This window comes from Parasteatoda tepidariorum, chromosome 9 (assembly GCF_982258835.1).
Source record: "Parasteatoda tepidariorum strain Cologne lab strain chromosome 9, Ptep-v5.0, whole genome shotgun sequence".
Lineage (NCBI taxonomy): Eukaryota > Metazoa > Arthropoda > Arachnida > Araneae > Theridiidae > Parasteatoda > Parasteatoda tepidariorum.
In genome coordinates, this window is record NC_141763.1 from 27,577,102 (window position 1) to 27,596,264 (window position 19,163).

General features: G+C 26.8%; 1 protein-coding gene and 1 long non-coding RNA gene across 4 annotated transcripts; one reads left to right on the forward strand and one right to left on the reverse strand.

The window, feature by feature from the left end:
* Window positions 1–222: 222 nt before the first annotated feature.
* On the reverse strand, window positions 223–19,133 carry LOC107448693 (mitochondrial intermembrane space import and assembly protein 40-B). The gene is made up of 3 exons (XM_016063993.5): window positions 18,960–19,133; window positions 17,670–17,753; window positions 223–651 (listed from the first exon to the last, which is right to left on the reverse strand). The coding sequence occupies exons 1-3, from the start codon at window positions 18,979–18,981 to the stop codon at window positions 329–331; spliced, it is 429 nt and encodes a 142-aa protein (XP_015919479.1). The 5' UTR covers window positions 18,982–19,133; the 3' UTR covers window positions 223–328.
* LOC147803432 (uncharacterized) lies at window positions 7,575–16,622 on the forward strand. Of its 3 annotated transcripts, none has more exons than XR_015429087.1 (4): window positions 7,575–7,888; window positions 11,251–11,284; window positions 11,913–11,957; window positions 16,453–16,622. It is a non-coding gene; the product is annotated as an uncharacterized LOC147803432 (long non-coding RNA). The 3 variants fall into 3 exon arrangements; XR_015429088.1 differs by lacking the exon at window positions 7,575–7,888 and adding an exon at window positions 8,162–8,299; XR_015429089.1 differs by lacking the exon at window positions 7,575–7,888 and adding an exon at window positions 9,772–9,890.
* Window positions 19,134–19,163: the final 30 nt, after the last annotated feature.

Genomic DNA, 19,163 nt, shown 5'->3' on the forward strand with positions numbered 1-19,163 from the left:
CATAATTTTGGATTTTGAAAGAAGAAGGATTAAGCAATAAAAGTTTCTTCAGGGTTTTGAATGGTAAGTAATTAATGTAATGAAAAATCAGATCTTAATATGTATATGGCTCTTTTTTATTTTTTTATTCAAAATTTTCACCAGCCTTTTTTTAGTGATTTTAATAAGTGAAACTGCATTTTATGCTAAATGATAATTTTGTTTTGAATGAAAGAAATAAAATAAAATAATCATTTTTTATTTTAACAAAGTGAATTATTGCCTAATGACTCCAAACAGTCCTGTACAAATGATTGAATTGCTTTTATGACCTAAATTTAAGAACATACTACTTTTGTGTTACATCGGTTTTTGATGATGTACCATTTACATCTTTGTCTTGTATAGTATCATCTATTCGAGAAAATTGCTCCTCTTCTAAGCTTTGCAATGTAGCATCGGTGTCTTCATCTTTCTTATAAAGATTAGGATACTGTGACATACAGTCGTTCATTGCACGAAATTGCTTTAGACAATCACTGCCTCTAGGTTCTGCAGTGCTATAGTGAAAGCAGGACAAAGACTCTCTAAACTCGACATTGCATGGACCAACAACCATACTGCCTAAACAAGGACAGCTCCAATTTATATCACCATTTGATTGCAACAAACCTACAAAATATATCTCAGATTAGTTGAAAATAAATGCCACAAAAATAATTTTGAATAATTTTAAAAATGATATTAAGAACAAAAAAGTACTATAATACTGCAGAATATTTTTCAAAAGAAATTTTTTTTATTAAATGGTTATTTAAAGTAATAAAAGGGAATTTTTAGATTTTAAAAGAGAGTAGAGACTGTATAACATGGTATAACATACAAGATATTTAACTTAGCAAACTCTTAACTACACAGCAAAAATTAAAGCGTAAAATACTTAGTGTTGTGATAAATACTTATTGCAATAAAGTAATTTGTGATAAAACTATACTATTATAATATTATACTTTAACCATACTATTATAATACTAGACTATTATAATACTATACTATACTATTATTATAATACTATACTATTATAATACTATATATAATAATAATACTATTTGTGATAAATAAGGAAGTTATTTTATCACAACACTAATACTTAGTGTTGTGATAAAATAACTTCCTTATAAGTTTTTTCTTTATTTGTTAATTAAAAAAATTATTTTTAAAAGAACATAAAACTTATATTTTCAAGTCTGCTTTGCCATAATAATATAAGCTTGAGATAAAGTAGTGCCAAAAACATAAGTTTTAGGACTACTTCAGTTCCAGCCTACATTGTTGCAATGTAGCTTTCCAGATAACTGCAGATTTTAAATCATTTTCATGATCATATTCCGTGCAAAGAGCATTATTTTATTCTTGCAATACTCATTCATAAAAAGAAAAAAAACACAAAAACAAATATGAAAATCGTATCAGTAGTGCTTATCTTACAGGCCTAATTCATCAAATTAGTGAAAAAATGGACAAAAAACTTATTTCATAAAAATTGTGAAAATTTTTTTGAAGTATACACTATTGTGAAACATTTTACTATTGTGAAAACGTTTCAGAAATACTTAACATAAACTGCTATATGAAGAGTTAGTTTTTTCTTTGAGACTTGCTTAAAATTGAACAATCTTTGACAACAAGCTTTGCAACTTTCTGAATTCTGTTTCATGCAGAAAGAAGGGTGCGTCCTAAAACATTATAGGAGAATGAGATATCTCATAACCCAATACTTGAAACCTGAAGCAAATAGTTCATTTAATTTTCAAACTGTTTTTTTTTTCATAAGCATTCTTTAAATATGTTTATAAACAGTTAAAACTAGTGTATATGAAAACAATAATAAAATAAACACATCTTTAAGTTTAATTACATATCTACAAGACAAAACTTATTTAATTAGCGATATACGTTTATGTGACTATGGCATAGTTTTTTTAAATTCAATTTTGAGCATTTCTGTCCAAGTTTTACTGTCCTTGGTCGCAATTAGCACACATTTGTACTTAGTTTAAATTTCATGGATTCGAATGAAACATCTGCTCTCCCTTTGCAAACAGTGCTTAAACTTGTCAGCGAAGTCTTATCTCCAATTGTTGTTTAAAGTTATATTTTTAAAAATATTAGCTTTAAAGCTAAATCCTTAAAAATTAGATGCCTGCTTATCGATCTGAACAAAGAATTAGCAGTTGAACAGAATATAAGTTGAGCATCCATTGCAGCAGTTTTCAAGGCAGGGAAAAAATTTACTATTAATTTACTTGTATTAGTTACAGGCAATTAAGTAATCGACTAAAAAAATTTTATTATTTAAAACTAAAAATCTTGCAAGCAGAATTATTCACATTGTTACTTAGTTTCTCATATATACATTCTGTCGGTAAAAACAATCACACTAACAGGTGTGTGGGATGTATTATACCACAACATCTAATGAATAAACTGATAAATCCTTTTCTAAGATGCTCACTCAAATTAAAACTTGTTTAGAATATCAACATTGAGAAAGTCAAATCAATGCAATATAAAATTTTGGTTTCAAAAATTAGGAACATTCAACTTTTTTGTAGGGCAGAGATTTGATACAACTCACATGTCTTCCAGAGATGCCATCTTGCTCCGGACAGCAAATATATATTTTAAAGTGGTAGTTTATAAATTGAGATTCTTGGTTTAATGAATTCAATATAGTAGATTTTTATCCACCAATATTTCTTAATAATTCATAGGCTTATATAATTCACCACTTTGTAGTACTAATGTCATGCTGTACCTTTTAAAAAGCAAGCAAAATAGTCAAATATTTGCAAAATTTAGTTAGTAGTTATTTATCGTTTTTTAATTATTTTGACTTGTCCGGAGCAGTTGGCATCTCTGGTCTTCTCCCAAATTAAAGAAGCAAAATATTAAATAAATTCAAGGATACATTAACAAAAATGAATCATAATTAATACTTTAAAAAAATGATAATTTAAACAGACAAAAGAAGTACCTATTAAAGATTTGGATTAAATTATAAGAAATGATAAACTCAATTTTTCTAATTCAAAGAATCAAGCAGCATTGCAGCATGAGGTCAATATCAAAATAAAATTGCATATAAATTTCCATTACTTTTAAAATAAAAATAGAACTGAGATTATCCTATACCTTTTCCAATGTGTGTTAAAATTGTTCAGATGAACATTTCATCTTAGTCATAACCCATGCACCATGGAGAAATAAAATTTGTTAAGAAGTTTAAAACACTTTATCCAATGATAGTCATTAACAGAGAATAAACCAATTTTTAATTTGGCTAAAAATTTAAATGAAGGGTGACTTTCACCAAAAAAAAAGTTGTAGCTGAGAATAATAAAGATGAAGCGAAGGATTAAAGAAACAAATGATGAGTCCAGTTTTATTTCATTGATGTTGAAAATACCTGCTTAGAAAAAAATGCTTATGATGAATTCTTAAACTGGTTGAATTGCTATAAAGACAAAGCTCTACAAATAGCATTGTAATGATGAAAATGTTAGGTGTGGATTAAATATAACATCGGAATCTCACAATAAACATAACCTGCTAGTGATACTACTATAATTCACGAAGTCCTAGATGCAGAAGACATATTAACTAAGCGTTGAAAAGTCTGAAAAACTGAAAGAAGTAAATGTTATACAATTACTGTTGCGAGGACGAATCTGTCGTCACGTTGTAAGTAAACAAGAAGAATACAAATATGTGTTGGTTTTTCTATTCATGAAATTGCTTTGTTACATTTGTTAGAAAATGAAACAAAAACTTTCTTAAAAGTACCACTTAATTTCAGCAATTTTGTTTATAGTTTGAAGTTTTCACATTTAAAAACCCCACTAGAAAAAGTCAGGCGATTACCATTCAATTATGATCTTTTCGACATACTCGTGATCTCGAGAATCAAGATTCAACTTTAAGATCTGCAATCGTAAATAAAATGTACATTCAAAATAAAATTATTCTAAAATATCCTTTTTCAAAAGAAATTTTTTGATTAACCATTTATATAAACATATAATTTAAAAAAGTGTCCTACTTTTAAAAATTCCATTATTTATGATCCTCTAATACAAATGTAAGAGCAAAACAATTTTGAATTAAAAATAGTTGGCAGAAACCAAATAACTCAAACCATAACAAGTAATTTATTTTCAAAGATATATAATTAAGTTCTTTTTTATGACTGTCTTAAAATTATTTTAAATAAAATTATTGAACGAAATATAATCATTATTGCATTCACTAATTATTTCATTAGAATAAAATAGAATTAGAATAAAACTAAATATTAGAATAAAACTCATTTTCTATATATGCTTAAAAAATTATTTTGAAAAAAATTAAAAAAAGCATAGCAATCTTGTGGTACTTAAGAATCAAAGGACCATCAAAATTCATTTCTGCTATTAGAAAATACAATCAAAAATAAAGATGTCTCACTACCAATCTTATTTATATTTTTGCAAATATAAAATCATTCTTTCTGAAATGAACAAATTTTATGACAAAGCATCAATTACAAATGAAGATGATTCATTTTAATGTGAAATTTTTTGGACAAATTTGCAGATTACACCACAAACTTGCTTAGAAGTGAAAGTCATGCCATGAGGTTTATAGAAAGTCTACCATAATTTTTTAAACAGTGAACTAGTTTTATTTTATATAAATATATTTAAAATATAGATTGGCTGTATTTTCAACTGATATAAACTTTATTTCATTAACAAGTGAGTGGCAGTAGTGACTGCTATATTTTTCCCAATCTTGAATAATTTTTAAAATTATAGCATGGAACATACAATAGGTAAATACAAAACTTTAACAAAAACAGCTGGAAATTTTTTTAAAAAATGGATCGAGGAATGTAACAAAACATAAATTCGCAAACTAAACATAACCGAAAAAAGATTATGGAGAATTAAAAAGTTTAAGAGAGGGATTTTAAATGTATACCTAAAAATATATTGACATTGAATTCAAAATTTTATAATTTCTTTAGTAAGTTTGAATAGTTTATTACTTAGACTTAAAAAGAACAACTTAGCAGCATTGAGATTTGATTTAAAATCGCACAACTCGATACCTGTTTACATGATTTAAGATATTGTTTCACAATTTTATATCAAATATCAAGTTTTTGAAAAGCCACTATTATGATTCCTGCTCAAATGACTTAAGCATTTTACATCAGAATTTGTATTCATGCAATTTTGAAATCAAACATTGAGATTCATATTCACTCAATTTTAAACTCAAACATTCAGATTCAAATTCACATGATTTTATAATAAAGAACTGAGATTCATGTTTACATAATTTTAAAATTAAATGTCGAGATTTGTATTCACATGATTTAAAAATCGCACAATGAGATTTGCATTGACACAATTTAAATAAACTTAAATAAATGAAATCTTGTAGCAATATTTTTATTGAAACATTGATAATATTCTGTGGATAAATGTTTCCTACATAAACTTTTTTTTTGCTTAAATGTTAGATATTTTTTCAATTATTCAAAAATGTTTTCACACAGAACAATTGTGGATTTCTATATTCGCTTTTTTATCAAACTCATAATTATGGTATTGATCAAAATAGAACTCTATAAAAATTAAATAATTTTTTTTTAAAAAAATCAACGATTATCAAACCAATTTCACAAAAATGTGGTGGTGACGCAGAAGTTGAAACTGGGTTCATGCTCTACTTTAAAAATAAAATTCAAGTACTTTTTAAGACTAATTATAAAATTTTCAAGGTCTTAAATTAAAAGATAGACTAAAATTTAACATTTTAAACTAAAATGTTTTGAAGTTTATGGTACTAAAAAATAAGACTTCCATTGCTCTCTCTTTATTTCAAAAAGTAATCTAAATAGTAAAAAAAAAAAAAAAAAAAAACAAGGGTGAGTGACATCAAGTCAAAAATAAAATTTGTGAAGCATAAAAACCTTAGATTTGTATTTTACATAAAACCTATTTTAAGTTAGGTATACAACCTCTGAACAAGCAAAGATTTGAACAAGTCATAAAGAAAAGAGGAACATTTCAACAAGGTGCGTGGCCAAATCTTTCAACAAGAAATAAGCATCTTTAAAGTACTTTTTAAGCACTATAAACAGTAACAAAATGCAAAAAATTTTCAAAGACTTTACACGATCATGATAAAATAACTAGTTTTTGACAAAGAACTCTGTTCTTGATTATATTAGCCATTACAAAATGATAAAGATGTTCTTTGGTTCGATTTTGTGATTTCAGTGAAGCTTGAAAATAAGAATATCTTGCAAAATGCAGCAGAATTGTATATGAGAGTGCAATAATCTCTCTGTACGCAGTTCACTAGACGCACAGGTATTGAATCAAACCTGTAAATGATTGGCGCTTTTATATGATATGAACTGACGATACGCAGAAATAGATTATTGTTAAAGGAATTGTGAAAACGTTGAATAGAACAATCTGAAAAGCATGCTTATGCATAATATGTGGCGTAAACTGGCATGGTCAAGAAGAAAAAAATATCATTCTCGAAAAGGGAAAATTAAGCATTTTTAAAACCACCCAATTAAAAAAGCACTTGTTAAAAATGCAACACAACATGTTTCAAACATTCTATACGAAGGTAAAAACAAAGTATACTTAAAGTTAATTATAATAACAAATCTACAGTTAATGTAAAGAAAATATAAAACATACCAATTAAACTTATTAAAAGATTTTTATTTGTAAAAAACTTAAGATTCTTATATGATATGTAAAGAACAATAGTAGTATTAACAGATATACTAAATAATTTTTGAATGTGCATGGTAAAATATGATTTAGAAAAGAACGAAATTAAGTCCCTGAAAATCAAATTTTAATAAAACAAAATGTTAATGTTGTACTGATATTAATATACAAACGTAACCAACTTTAAAAACACATATCATAAAGAAAGAAAATCCAAGGTTTTTTATAAAAAGTAAAGCAGATCATATAAGTGAATAAATTAATAAAGAAAAACATGTCAAAACTTGGAAAAGCATGCTCAGTTAATAAAAATGAGTGGTTTGGGTTAGAAGTTCAAGACAGAAATACGAGAAATAGGTTTTCGATATTTTCAAGGTCATTTTGAAATTTTCAAGGATTTAGCATTATTTGCAAGTACTTCTTGGAGCTCTTGAAAGTCAAAATTAAATTCAAGAACTTTTCAAGGCTGTAGGAACCCTGAGTTAATCAATGCTTGCAGAAAATTTTTTAATTGGGATTTTGTGTTCACAAAAAGTTTTTCATTTTATCTAACACTGCTCATTAACATTTGATACAGTAAAAATAAAAATATTATGCACAACTTGAATATAATATACTGTTTATACAATAAAAATGAGTTAACAAAATCAAAATTCAAGTACTTCTCAAGGCCACTGGAACCCTGAGTTGATCAATGCTAGCAGAATATTTTTTAATTGCGATTTTGTATTCGCAGAAAGTTTTTCATTTTATCTAACACTGCTAATTAACATTTGACAGTGTAAAAATAAATATATTCCCAGCAAAAACATAAGTTCTGGCCATCTTCGAAATTACTGACGGTACTGATTGAAAAGTGAAGGTGCAAATTACTGTCAGCTGGGTTGATTGCTGGGCCACCCTATGAACTTTTGCCAACATTGTAGGAAGTGTTGGGCCTGTACATTACAAACAGCCGCATCCCGTCAGTCTGAATCTACCCAATGGGCCACCAAGTTAAAGTTGTCTGCTGCCGCCAGTGAAGCGGTCGAGCGAGTAACTGTAATTGTGAATTTATTGTTTAGAAAGAGAAGCACGTTGGATTCTAATAATTTTCAAAAAAGGTAAGGTTTTATTTTTTTCTATTACATTGAAGTTATTATTTTAATCATTTTTGATTTACTATTGTTCAAATATGTTTACGACCTGCAGATTTCGGTTTACAAAGAACCGCGTTTGAAGTGCTGTTTTGGCGCTATGTTTTAGATTGGCAATCATCTTTATTCAATTAATACATCATAATTAACACCTTTCTAAGATAGAATAATAAAAAATATTAAATTTAATTCAATGAAAATGTACAGACAAATGTTTTATCAACACCAAGATCGCCGCCAAATTTTTAGCGACAATCGAGCAGTAGCACGCCAAAAACAAATATAAATTCTGTTGTATGATGACTCTTTAAGTGCAATTCATAATATGTTGTAGCATATGATATAAATCAGGTTTATCTAAGTATATTATGAAAATAGGTTTGTATAATAATCAAGAATTTTCATTAAAAGTTATTTCTTTATGTTAAATAATATTTAGATTTTAGTTAACTAATTGCTGTTAGTAATATTAAAAATTGTTTCTGTTATATGTATTTCATTTTAATGAAATTTTTGAGCTAAATTCAAGTGTAAAAATAGGTAAAGGTTTAATAATTTATACTAAATAGTTTAAATTAAGATGAAAAATTTATTTGTACATGTTAATATAAATAATTGCGAAGAATCGTGCTGTGAATTCTTAAACAACCTAAAAAAAATATAGATTATGGAAAGTTTTTTAGCACGCAGTTGCTCATACTTAATTGTATATTGGCTAACCCCACTTATACAAAAAAAAAATATTACAAAATTCTTTTATATTTTGAAATCAATGTTAAGTTACTTCATAATTTTTGTTAAGAGTTAAGTGAATAATGTTTTTATTGTGAATTTCAAGTTAATATTCATATAAAATAATGCCCGATTTTTATAGGGATTACAAAAATATATAAAAGTTCAATACAATATGAAAACAAAATTCATACTCAATAAAAATAACAAACAACTCTTTTTCTATTAGTTTTAAAAATGTTAGAAAACCTGTTAGCGCTCTCCATGAATTTCTATAGGTTTTCTTATTTCTTGCTGTGTTTATTATTAATTTACACATGTGTTTATTATTAATTTTTATTATTAATTTTTATTGTGAATTTCAAGTTAATATTCATATAAAATAATGCCCGATTTTTATAGGGATTACAAAAATATATAAAAGTTCAATACAATATGAAAACAAAATTCATACTCAATAAAAATAACAAACAACTCTTTTTCTATTAGTTTTAAAAATGTTAGAAAACCTGTTAGCGCTCTCCATGAATTTCTATAGGTTTTCTTATTTCTTGCTGTGTTTATTATTAATTTAATGAACTCGCACTCGTATTGGTAACATGCGATCAAAATTTCTACTTTTCGACTAGTTAGAGTACTAAAATCTACAGGAGCTCTGTACTTGTTGACAATTTAAATTACAATCATTTCCTGACCGCTATAGACAGAATATAATACCATTTTATTTACAAGTACAACTTCTTAAAAGGATGTTTGACCACTTTCGAAGTAGCCGAGGTGCTTCAAATTTAACTTGTATTCTATTGAGAAAACAAGTTATAACTGCTTCCAAATCACTGAAAGCTAAATTTATAATAATTTTTTGCAGAGAATCTTTCAGTGGAAATAAAAGTTTTTCAATTAACTCCTTGAAAGATTTTCAATGCTAACCTTATATTTTGTGATCCTAGAGCCGAACTTAGAAAATTTTGTTGTTTTATTGTTGACAATTCTGTTAAGAAAATTTCCTGACCTACAAGTTATTTTTCTCATTCTAATTTCTGAAAAATATTATTCTAATTTTCATTCAAACGTTTTGAGTGCCCGTTGTGTAATGCTTTTTAAATTTTTGCTGAAAGTTAAGTGAAATTTTTTTTACTGTATATCTCAAGTTAATATTCACATGAAAGTAAGACCTTTTTTTTTCTTTTACCTCTTTAAATGTTAGAAAACCTGTGCCAGTCCTCCATGAATTTCTGTAAGTTTTATTACTTAATGTATTTATTATTTATTGAATTATCTCGCTTTCATGTTTGTAACAATGGTAACTTGCAATTGAAATTTCTACTATTTTCCAACTGAGTGAAGTACTGCGTCTCTGTTCTCATCAACTTCACTTTCCAAGTAGCTGAAGTGCTCCAAATTCAACTCTTATTCCATTGACAACTTACATCTTATCACTTAAAGGAATTTTTTTTTTTCTTAAACTAAATATCAAATCCTTATATTGAGCTTTGTATGGAAGTGCTAGACTAATATAATTATTAATAATAGTTTATTAGACACAATATGCTTTAATATTAGATTCCATTGAACACTAATTTAAACGTAAATTTACGAGTAGTTTGAAACACGGCTTAACGAAAAAATCTAGCCGCTTTTTTTATTGATAATTTTCTTATTTTATTTTCATAATCTGTTTTGGCTTGAGCAAAATAGTTGTTGTTTGCCTGTCAGTCTGACCACAGCAAAGTGAGGGTTTAAACGCACATATTTTAAATTATTGTACTAGGGGGCGAACCATATGGAAACGACAAAAATTTGATTATAATCAATTTGAAAAGTTTTTTTCAAAATAAATTAAATTTCAAAAATGACTTTTATGTGAAACTGTTCTATTTTACATAAATTAAATTGAGAAAAGCAACTATTACCAACCAATTCCCCTGATACAAATTTTTAAATTTATTAATAGTTAAAATGATTTATCAATTAACTTATTTTTTTTTTCATCATCTGCAGAATCTTTGATGTGCATAAATAATTTAATATTATTTTGAGAAGTAATATTTTAATTATTATTATTTGAATTATGATTTTAAAGAAGGATTAAGGACATTTTAATGTATTAAGCGAATTCATTTATAAAGTACAGTGAATTCTCACTTATGCACCAGTCTTTGGGACCAAGAGAAAAAGTGTATAAGATTTAAAAAACAGTAAGTTCATGCAAATAAGAAAAGCTTCAGATTCAGCAAAAGCTAAATTTACAATAATTTTTTGCCGAGAATCTATTAGTGGGAATAAAAAAATAAATTTCAATTAACTCTTAGGAAGATTTTCAATGCTAACCTTATATTTTGTGTTTTTTTTTATTGTTGACAATTCTGTTAATAAAATTTCCTGGTCGAAAAGTTATTTTTCTCATTCTAAATTTCCTGGCCTACAAGTTATTTTTCTCATTCTAATTTCTAAAAAATATTTTAATTTTTATTTAATCTTTCTGGGTGTCCATTGGGTAATACTTTTTAAATTTCTGCTAAGAGTTTACCGTAAAATATTTTTACTGTATACAAGGTAATATTTACATAAAAATATGACCTTTTTTTTCCTTTTAGCTTTTCAACCTGTGCCAGTCCACCATGAATTTCAGTAAGTTTTTTAACTTTTATCATATGCAGAATCTTGGATGTACATAATTAATTTAATATTAGGTACTTTGAGAAGTAGTATTTTAATTATTATTACTTGAATTATGATTTTAAAGAAGAATTAGGGACATTTTAATGTATAAAGCAAATTTATTTATAAAGTGCAGTGAATTCTCCCTTATGCATCAGTTTTTGGGACCAAGAGAAAAAGTGTATAAGATTTTAAAAACAGTAAGTTCATGCACATAAGAAAAGCTTCAGATTCAGCGAAAGCTAAATTTACAATAATTTTTTGTGGAGAATCTTTAAGTGGAAATAAAAAAATAAATTTCAATTAACTCTTTGGAAGATTTTAAACGCTGACCTTATATTTTGTGATCCTAGAGGCGAACTTAGAAAATTTTGTTGTTTTATTGATGACGATTCTGTTAATAAAATTTCGTAGCCTGCAAGTTATTTTTCTCATTCAAATTTCTAAAAAATATTATTCTAATTTTTACTTAATCTTTCTGGGTGTCCGTTGTATAATGTTTTTTAAATTTCTGCTAAAAGTTTACTGAAAAAATTTTTTACTGTATATCTCAAGTTAATATTTACATAAAAATAAGACCCTTTTTTTTCCCTTTTAGCTCTTCAAATGTTGGTAAACCTGTGCCAGTCCACCATGAATTTCTGTAAGTTTTATTACTTTTATCATCTGCAGAATCTTTGATGTGCATAAATAATTTATTATTTTGAGAAGTATTATTTGAATTATTATTATTTGAATTATGATTTTAAAGAAGGATTAGGGACATTTTAATGTATTAAGCGAATTCATTTATAAAATACAGTGAATTCTCATTATGCTTCAGTCTTTGGGACCAAGAGAAAAAGTCCATAAGATTTTAAAAACAGTAAGTTCATACAAATAAGAAAAGCTAGATAGAAAAGTTTCAATAGCTGAATAAAACTACAAATAGTCGTGAATAGCGGCTAAACCTTCTAATTGTTTTTAATGATTTCGAGTAATGTTTTTGTCATCTCTGTTTTCGCGTAAACTGAGTAATAGTAATCGCTATAGCTTTACATTCCTTGACCAAAAACTAACGTTTTAATTGGTGGTGGGAAAGACACTGCTAGATAAATTTTGAAAGCATATGGGTGGTATATATGGTGGTTTCAATGTGGGTGGTGTGATAGATAAGACACCTTATTCAAATTCATATAAAAAAATGTCTTCCTAGAAACAATAAAGGTGAAAAAAATCCCATAGGGAAGAAAAATGAACTGTATTACTAGATCCAGTAACTTATTTCCTTTTATCTGTAACGAAGATTGTTTATTTGCTTTAAACTGAAAACTTTTTCTAAAAAATGGGATTATTTTTTTCTATTTAAACAAAAAATAAAATCAAAATTTTAGACTTTTAAAAAAAAATTGTGTGCTGAATTGAAATATTTATTTTCTGAATGATGCATAAAGAATTATAATTATTATTATTTTCCTATATAATGATCAAGGGCCTTTGAAAACCTTTGTATATATGCAAAAGGCACATAAAAGAGGTGGCGCAGAAGTGATTGGTCACTGTATGTAGTTTTATATTTTAATAATGGTTATTAATTTTCATTTTAATCGTTCACTTCCCTATTCAATGAAAAAAAGTGTTATATTTATAAATTTTATTGATGTATATAAAATATTTTTTTAAAAATTTTATTAAGTACAGTAAGATTTTGATTGTGAAAACACAATCATATTTAAAAACCTACCTTTTTAACATAGCTTAAAAACGTGTAGGTTAAAGAGAAAAAAAAAAAGTAACGACAAAGTACTGATTTGAAGCATCTTGAAACTAACCTGTACAATATTGAATGCCTTCTAAGACATTATTTGGTAGAAAAAAATTTTGCGATAAGAACAATTTTTTAGTCCAAGCAAATAAAATGCCCCGTAAAAGTTAAAAAATTCTTAATAAAATGTGTAAGTAAATTTAATTTATGGTAACTAAGAAATAATGTTAATAACACCTACATTTCACTTATTTATCTATTCTTCAATAGTACAAAATATTTTTATTTGGCAAAAATATATACACCTACCTTTTTAAAAACAAAAAAGTTTTCTTGAAACAGAAGTTTAAAATGTAAACACATTAGGAATCTCTAAACTAACATTTAAGTGCGACAGAAGCAAAAAGATTATAGAAATCTTACGATTTTATGAGTTAAACGAGATGAAAAACATCAGAACCAGTTTAATTGCATATTGAAATGTTGAAGTTTTTAAAGATTCTTTTTTAACTTTCCGCCCTATAAACGGGTTGTGGTTGTGTGACGTGGGCGACCCTGCTTCACCACAGGTGCCCACTGGGTAACGAGAAGAAAGTAGTAGTTCTGGCATTCCTGTGGCCAATGGGACAACCCCCCAATGCCTGCAATTTAAAAAAAAAAGGGAAAAAAGTCTATAATAAGGAAACGCCCATTGTAACGCTCCTGTCCTTGGGCAATCAAACAGGTTTAAATGTTTTCAGTCTAATTTTTCTCTGAATTATTCATTAGATTTAAATAAGTTTTGTTTCTTTTTATTTGTGGCCCATAATGTGTGTATCCTATTACAGAGTTTATTTGCTAGAATTCGAAAAGTATATGTTGAAAGTGGTTAATGTGCAACTCCTGCTATTCTAATCTACAGAAAATGACAACTAATTTTTCTGTATCAAATAAAAATGCAGTGTACCTCCTCGAGAAGGGCCAACCGTCCTCACTGCCCTTTGACGACACTGTCTGATAATATTCCTTTTAAAAAATTTAATGTGTAAATGATGATTACACACTTTTAAAATTATTCGTGTTAATAAGTTTGATTCAGATACCATTACAAATATTTACTTTGTTAATTCTCAACTGGTTAAATTTTTAAAAGATTTTTTTTAGTATCAATAAGTTTATTAAAAGATTTTTTAAAAAAATTTGAAATGAATATTTTTTTTAAAAATATGTACCTTTCAATATTTATTTTTAATTAATCGTTTATTAGTTAATAGTTTAAATTATGGAAAAAGCCTTCAAGTTTAACAATATTTTTTTCTATTGCACAATGTTTTCTATTGCACAATGATTTTCTATTAGCATGTTTTTTTTCTTTGTAAGCTACAAATTTTTCTCATTTTGATAATGGGTGAGAACTACTTTTTGAAATATACATGTAAAATAGTAGGTATAGGATGGTAATTTTACAGTCATTAAGAATCGAATTCAGCTGTTACATAATAGTACACATTTTGTTAACTATTTACGGTGTTAATTAAAAGCCCTTTAAAAACTCGGTGTACCCTTTTTTTTTAGGAAGCACCTTTCCCTTTTTTATTCCTAGGCGTAGTAATGGAGTATTTAACAAATATTTTTTGTTAAAAGAAGGAACTAAATTAATAAAAAAATTTGAAGAAAAGAAATTTCATCAGAGATGTAAACAATGTTATTAATCAGTGTTTTCACTACAGTGCGAGAACGCGAGAATCTCGCATATTTTTTTATATTCTCGCATTAAAAAATGATAACCGCGAGAAATTCGCGCATTCTATAAACCAATTTCAAAATTCGCGAATTTCTCGCATTTTGAAAAAAATTTCTCATTTGCGCCATTTAGAATAAAATCCGTTTCACTTTTCTTCCTGGATCTTTTATTATTTTCAACATCTGCCCCATTATCTAGCTTCCCTATTTACCAGTATTGTTCAGAACCTTTAAGAACAACAGAACACCATCCTTCCGAACCACGGAAACTCTTTCAGAACGCATTTCTCTCAACCACGTGTTTACCGTAGGTAAGGTTTCTTCATGTAAGATGTTCAAATTTTTTGCTCGTTAATGTAAGATGGACAAATACCTTGTAAAGCCAATATCTTCTACTCCGAAACGGACAAATGAAAATGAAACAAATGTGGGTAGAAACGATCAAAACGAAACAAATACGCATTTGAGCAACCTAATGAAAATAGCTGATGAAAAAGTAGATGTAGAACATTTTCCATATGATGATGCTGCAAAAATATTCAATGCTTTAAAAATTAGAAGATATTAAAAATGCATTATGATTAAAGAAATGATTTTTTTTTCAAGTCTCTTGGTGTTTTTTTTTTTTTTTTTTTTTTTTTTTAATTTTTGAAGTCTCACTTAACTTTTTGAAATCTCACCCTGTTTTTGAGAAAGGGTGAGAAATTCCCACCCATTTTTTTTCTGAGATGAAAACACTGTTAATATTTATGTAAACTGTTCATTTTTTGTCTTACATCTATACCAGTTATATAAAGACATTACGGAAATCGTGACATTGGTCAAATCTGTCGTTATTCTTATCTAGTTCTTGTGTTTTTTATATGAGGAAAATATTAATTTCACAAAGCATCACCATTAAAGTAATTTAAGAATTTATTGATTTATAAAGTTATTACAGAATTGTAAAATTATCTGCCTTTTTAACTAGCAAATTTTGAGCAACCTTTTTTCATATGGTTTCAATTCTGGTTTCAATTCAATACATATTATTGTTTTGATGCCTATTTTAATATGAAAAATGTTGTAAATTTTGAAATTTTTTTTGTCAAGGGTATACAATTAAAAATTTAATCATAAAAGTAAAGCGAAAAAGAAATACTATTGATACATTCGTGCATGTAAGTAATATATATTTAAAAGTAATTTTTCTTCTATACCTTTCCTTGAAACAATAATTTACATTAGAATATCATAATTGTTTTAAATATTAAATGCAATAAAATTGAGCACCATAAAATTAATGAAGAAAAAACTGCATGTTTTTTAAAATTAAATATTTTCTGAGAAAAGGTGAGCACAAAATTAAACACCCTGAATAACTTTTCATTTAACAGTTAGATTTTCATGTACTAGTTGTCAATCTTAATGGGTTCGTGAGTCAATATTCAATAATTTCATTCAGAAAGGAATTTTATGTTCAAAATCTTTCTAAATTATAAGACAGGTGTATGTTTTGCATGGTGTTATTAATTTGAAGACTAATTTGATGAGTCAAAATTTATCAATGAAATGATAAAAGCAAAAACTTTTCGATAGAAATTTTAGTTTTAAAAGCTCATTTTCACAAAAATACTTATGTTTTTAAAATATACGATTTGCATAATTTTTATTTTATTATCCTCTCTTTCAGGAGAACTCTTCTGTGCTATTCCAAGTGATTCTATGTAGACAAAGATATGATTTCTCTGTTGTTTTTATTATTTTTAAAATTAAATTGAAATTTGTGTAATATTTGTATTGATTAAGGTTATGTCTTTGTATTTATATGTCTTTGTATAATAAAATGTTTGCAAGAGACAATGTTGATTATTCATTTAACTAATTTCAGGGTACATTCAATTCATTACATGACTGGCTACATTAGTACATTTTTGTCCAATACACCTATTTTTTGTTAAATTTGCTGCAAGACTAAATATAATCAGTAAAACATGAATTCATGATCAGTATCGCACTAAATGATCATCTCTGGACAGCCTCTTAATATTATCGGCTGTAGGTTGTATTTATTTTTGTATAGGGTACAATAGTATCACTAGATTCCTTAAGAACACAGCTTTTATTTTAAAACATATATACAGAATTTTCATAATTCTGGACAGCAGTTTTATTATTCTGCTTTTAAGTAGAATATCACTGTAAAGAAAAGATTATTACATATGTTTACCTAGTTTAAAAATGTATTGATAAGTGGAAGCATAGATTGTGCACAGCAAATCTTTAGGACTAAGGGGTTGAACTGTGTAAAAAATATTCTTTGCATAAAACAATTTAAATGAAAAAATTAACCTAGAAATATTTTCTTAGTTCATATATTAATAATTTATTCAGAAATGTATTAGATAGCTAGATATTTATTTAGCTAATTGAATTAAATAAAAATTAGGTTTGTGGGTTTTAATTACTCCTGTAACTAGGTCAATGACCTCTCGTAAACCTCTATAAACTAAAGGGATGCTGCTGGGTGTATATAAATTGCTGGCCCTCAATTATTGATTCATTGATTACCCTCTACTGGAAAATGTCGGGCAATCACTCACCCAGCGCGTTTTAGACAGTAACTGCTGGGTTAGGTACTACCGGCCATCGATAGGCCGTTATTGTTGGCTCGACAAAAGGCCAGCCATTCACTTTAGTACAGTTGAAAGTGACTTTTGCCGGCACAGTCGCTTTAGCTGGTGGCAAACAGCAGTTTTGTGGAGCTGGACCTACAGATTTGTTTTTGCTGGGTTATATACAACTTGGGATATAATATACTATTTAAACAATAAATAGGAGTTAACAAAACCAAAATTCTTCAGAGTAAACACTTTCAATAAATAATTACCAGCAATGTGACTATCATACCTCTAGGTTCCTTATCTTCTGGTAATTTTATAGAACTAGGACCTTTTAGCTCTTCAGGAGTGAGAAACATAACTTTATCTTTACCTAAAAGAAGAAAAAATACGCATAAATAATTTAAACTTAGTGTCATAGGCGTAGCAGGAGGAGGCACACTTTTTGTTTTCAAAAAGCTATTTTTTTATTTTAAGTTTTATGTATATATGCTTATTTATGTTTCAGATGTATGGATATTTATATAAAACTTAAGATAGATTAACAGTTTTCTAAAAAATAAAATGTGTGCCCCACCTCACACTACGCCTATGCTTATATTAACAAATGTAAATAGTTTATATTTCATTATATTTTAAAATTATCTTTAATTTATATACTTTCGTCTTTTACAATACATAAATAAAATCATAATTTCAAAAGATTGTATACATGCTTATAATATTTGCTTTCATTTAAATATTTTATTAGCTGATAAATATTGTTTAATTATCCTGTACATCAATTGATTTAGATAGATTTATAAACACGTCTATGTACACAGAATAAATATCTGAAACAAAAATAAAACAATTAAATAATAGGAATTAACCCTCTAAGCTCTTTTGAAAATATGATGACAATGAAAACAATGTTAAAAGCGAAAAAGAAATTGTTAAAAAATCAGCTATTTCAATATTAATAGGTACGAAGACACTGTCCTATGTTGAAATATTAGCATTGAAAATATCAAGTTCCTCCAAGAAATACTTTGAATAATGAACAAAAGATTATAAAAGAATAATTTCATAATTTAAATTACTTCATTGGCTGTTTCACAGGTTGTGTCCTTTAAAAATTGAAAAAGAACTTAAAAAACGTATGCAAAAAGAATGAGTGTTTTATCTCCAGGTTTGAAACCTATAATTAACACAAATTTAGTTTTAGAAATTTTTTCTTAATAGTTTAAATGATAACACTACTAGATTCAGCAGCTGCCCAAGATACATCTCTTTAAAAATTTATCACAAAAATCAAAGTTACTCAAGTGGATAGTAAATGGACAAAACCTTCCTTCTTGTGTTGTAGACTAGAATAAAATATTATTCAGATCAAACTATTTAGTGTATGATAAATCAATACTAATGATACGTAAAATACACGTGAATCTACATAACAATCGATAATCGCGTTTTTTTCAATAATATTATTTATATTATACAAAATCAATCTTGAATTGAACTATTTAAAGTAAGAAAATGTTATGAAGGATATATAATTATAATGTTATAATAGTAATAACATGTAAGGGTTAAATACCATGCGATACACAGTATGACATTATGTTTTAAAATAAATATCGCTTTTCCAATAAGAAATATATTATTTTGATGAAAAAATCAATAATTTCTGGTAATTTTTTATATTATTTTCGGCGAAAAGTTCAAGATTCAAAACTAAATAATAAATATCAGTAGGTGATGCAATGGGAAACAGTTAAAGTTAATAGTTTAAAAATGAGTT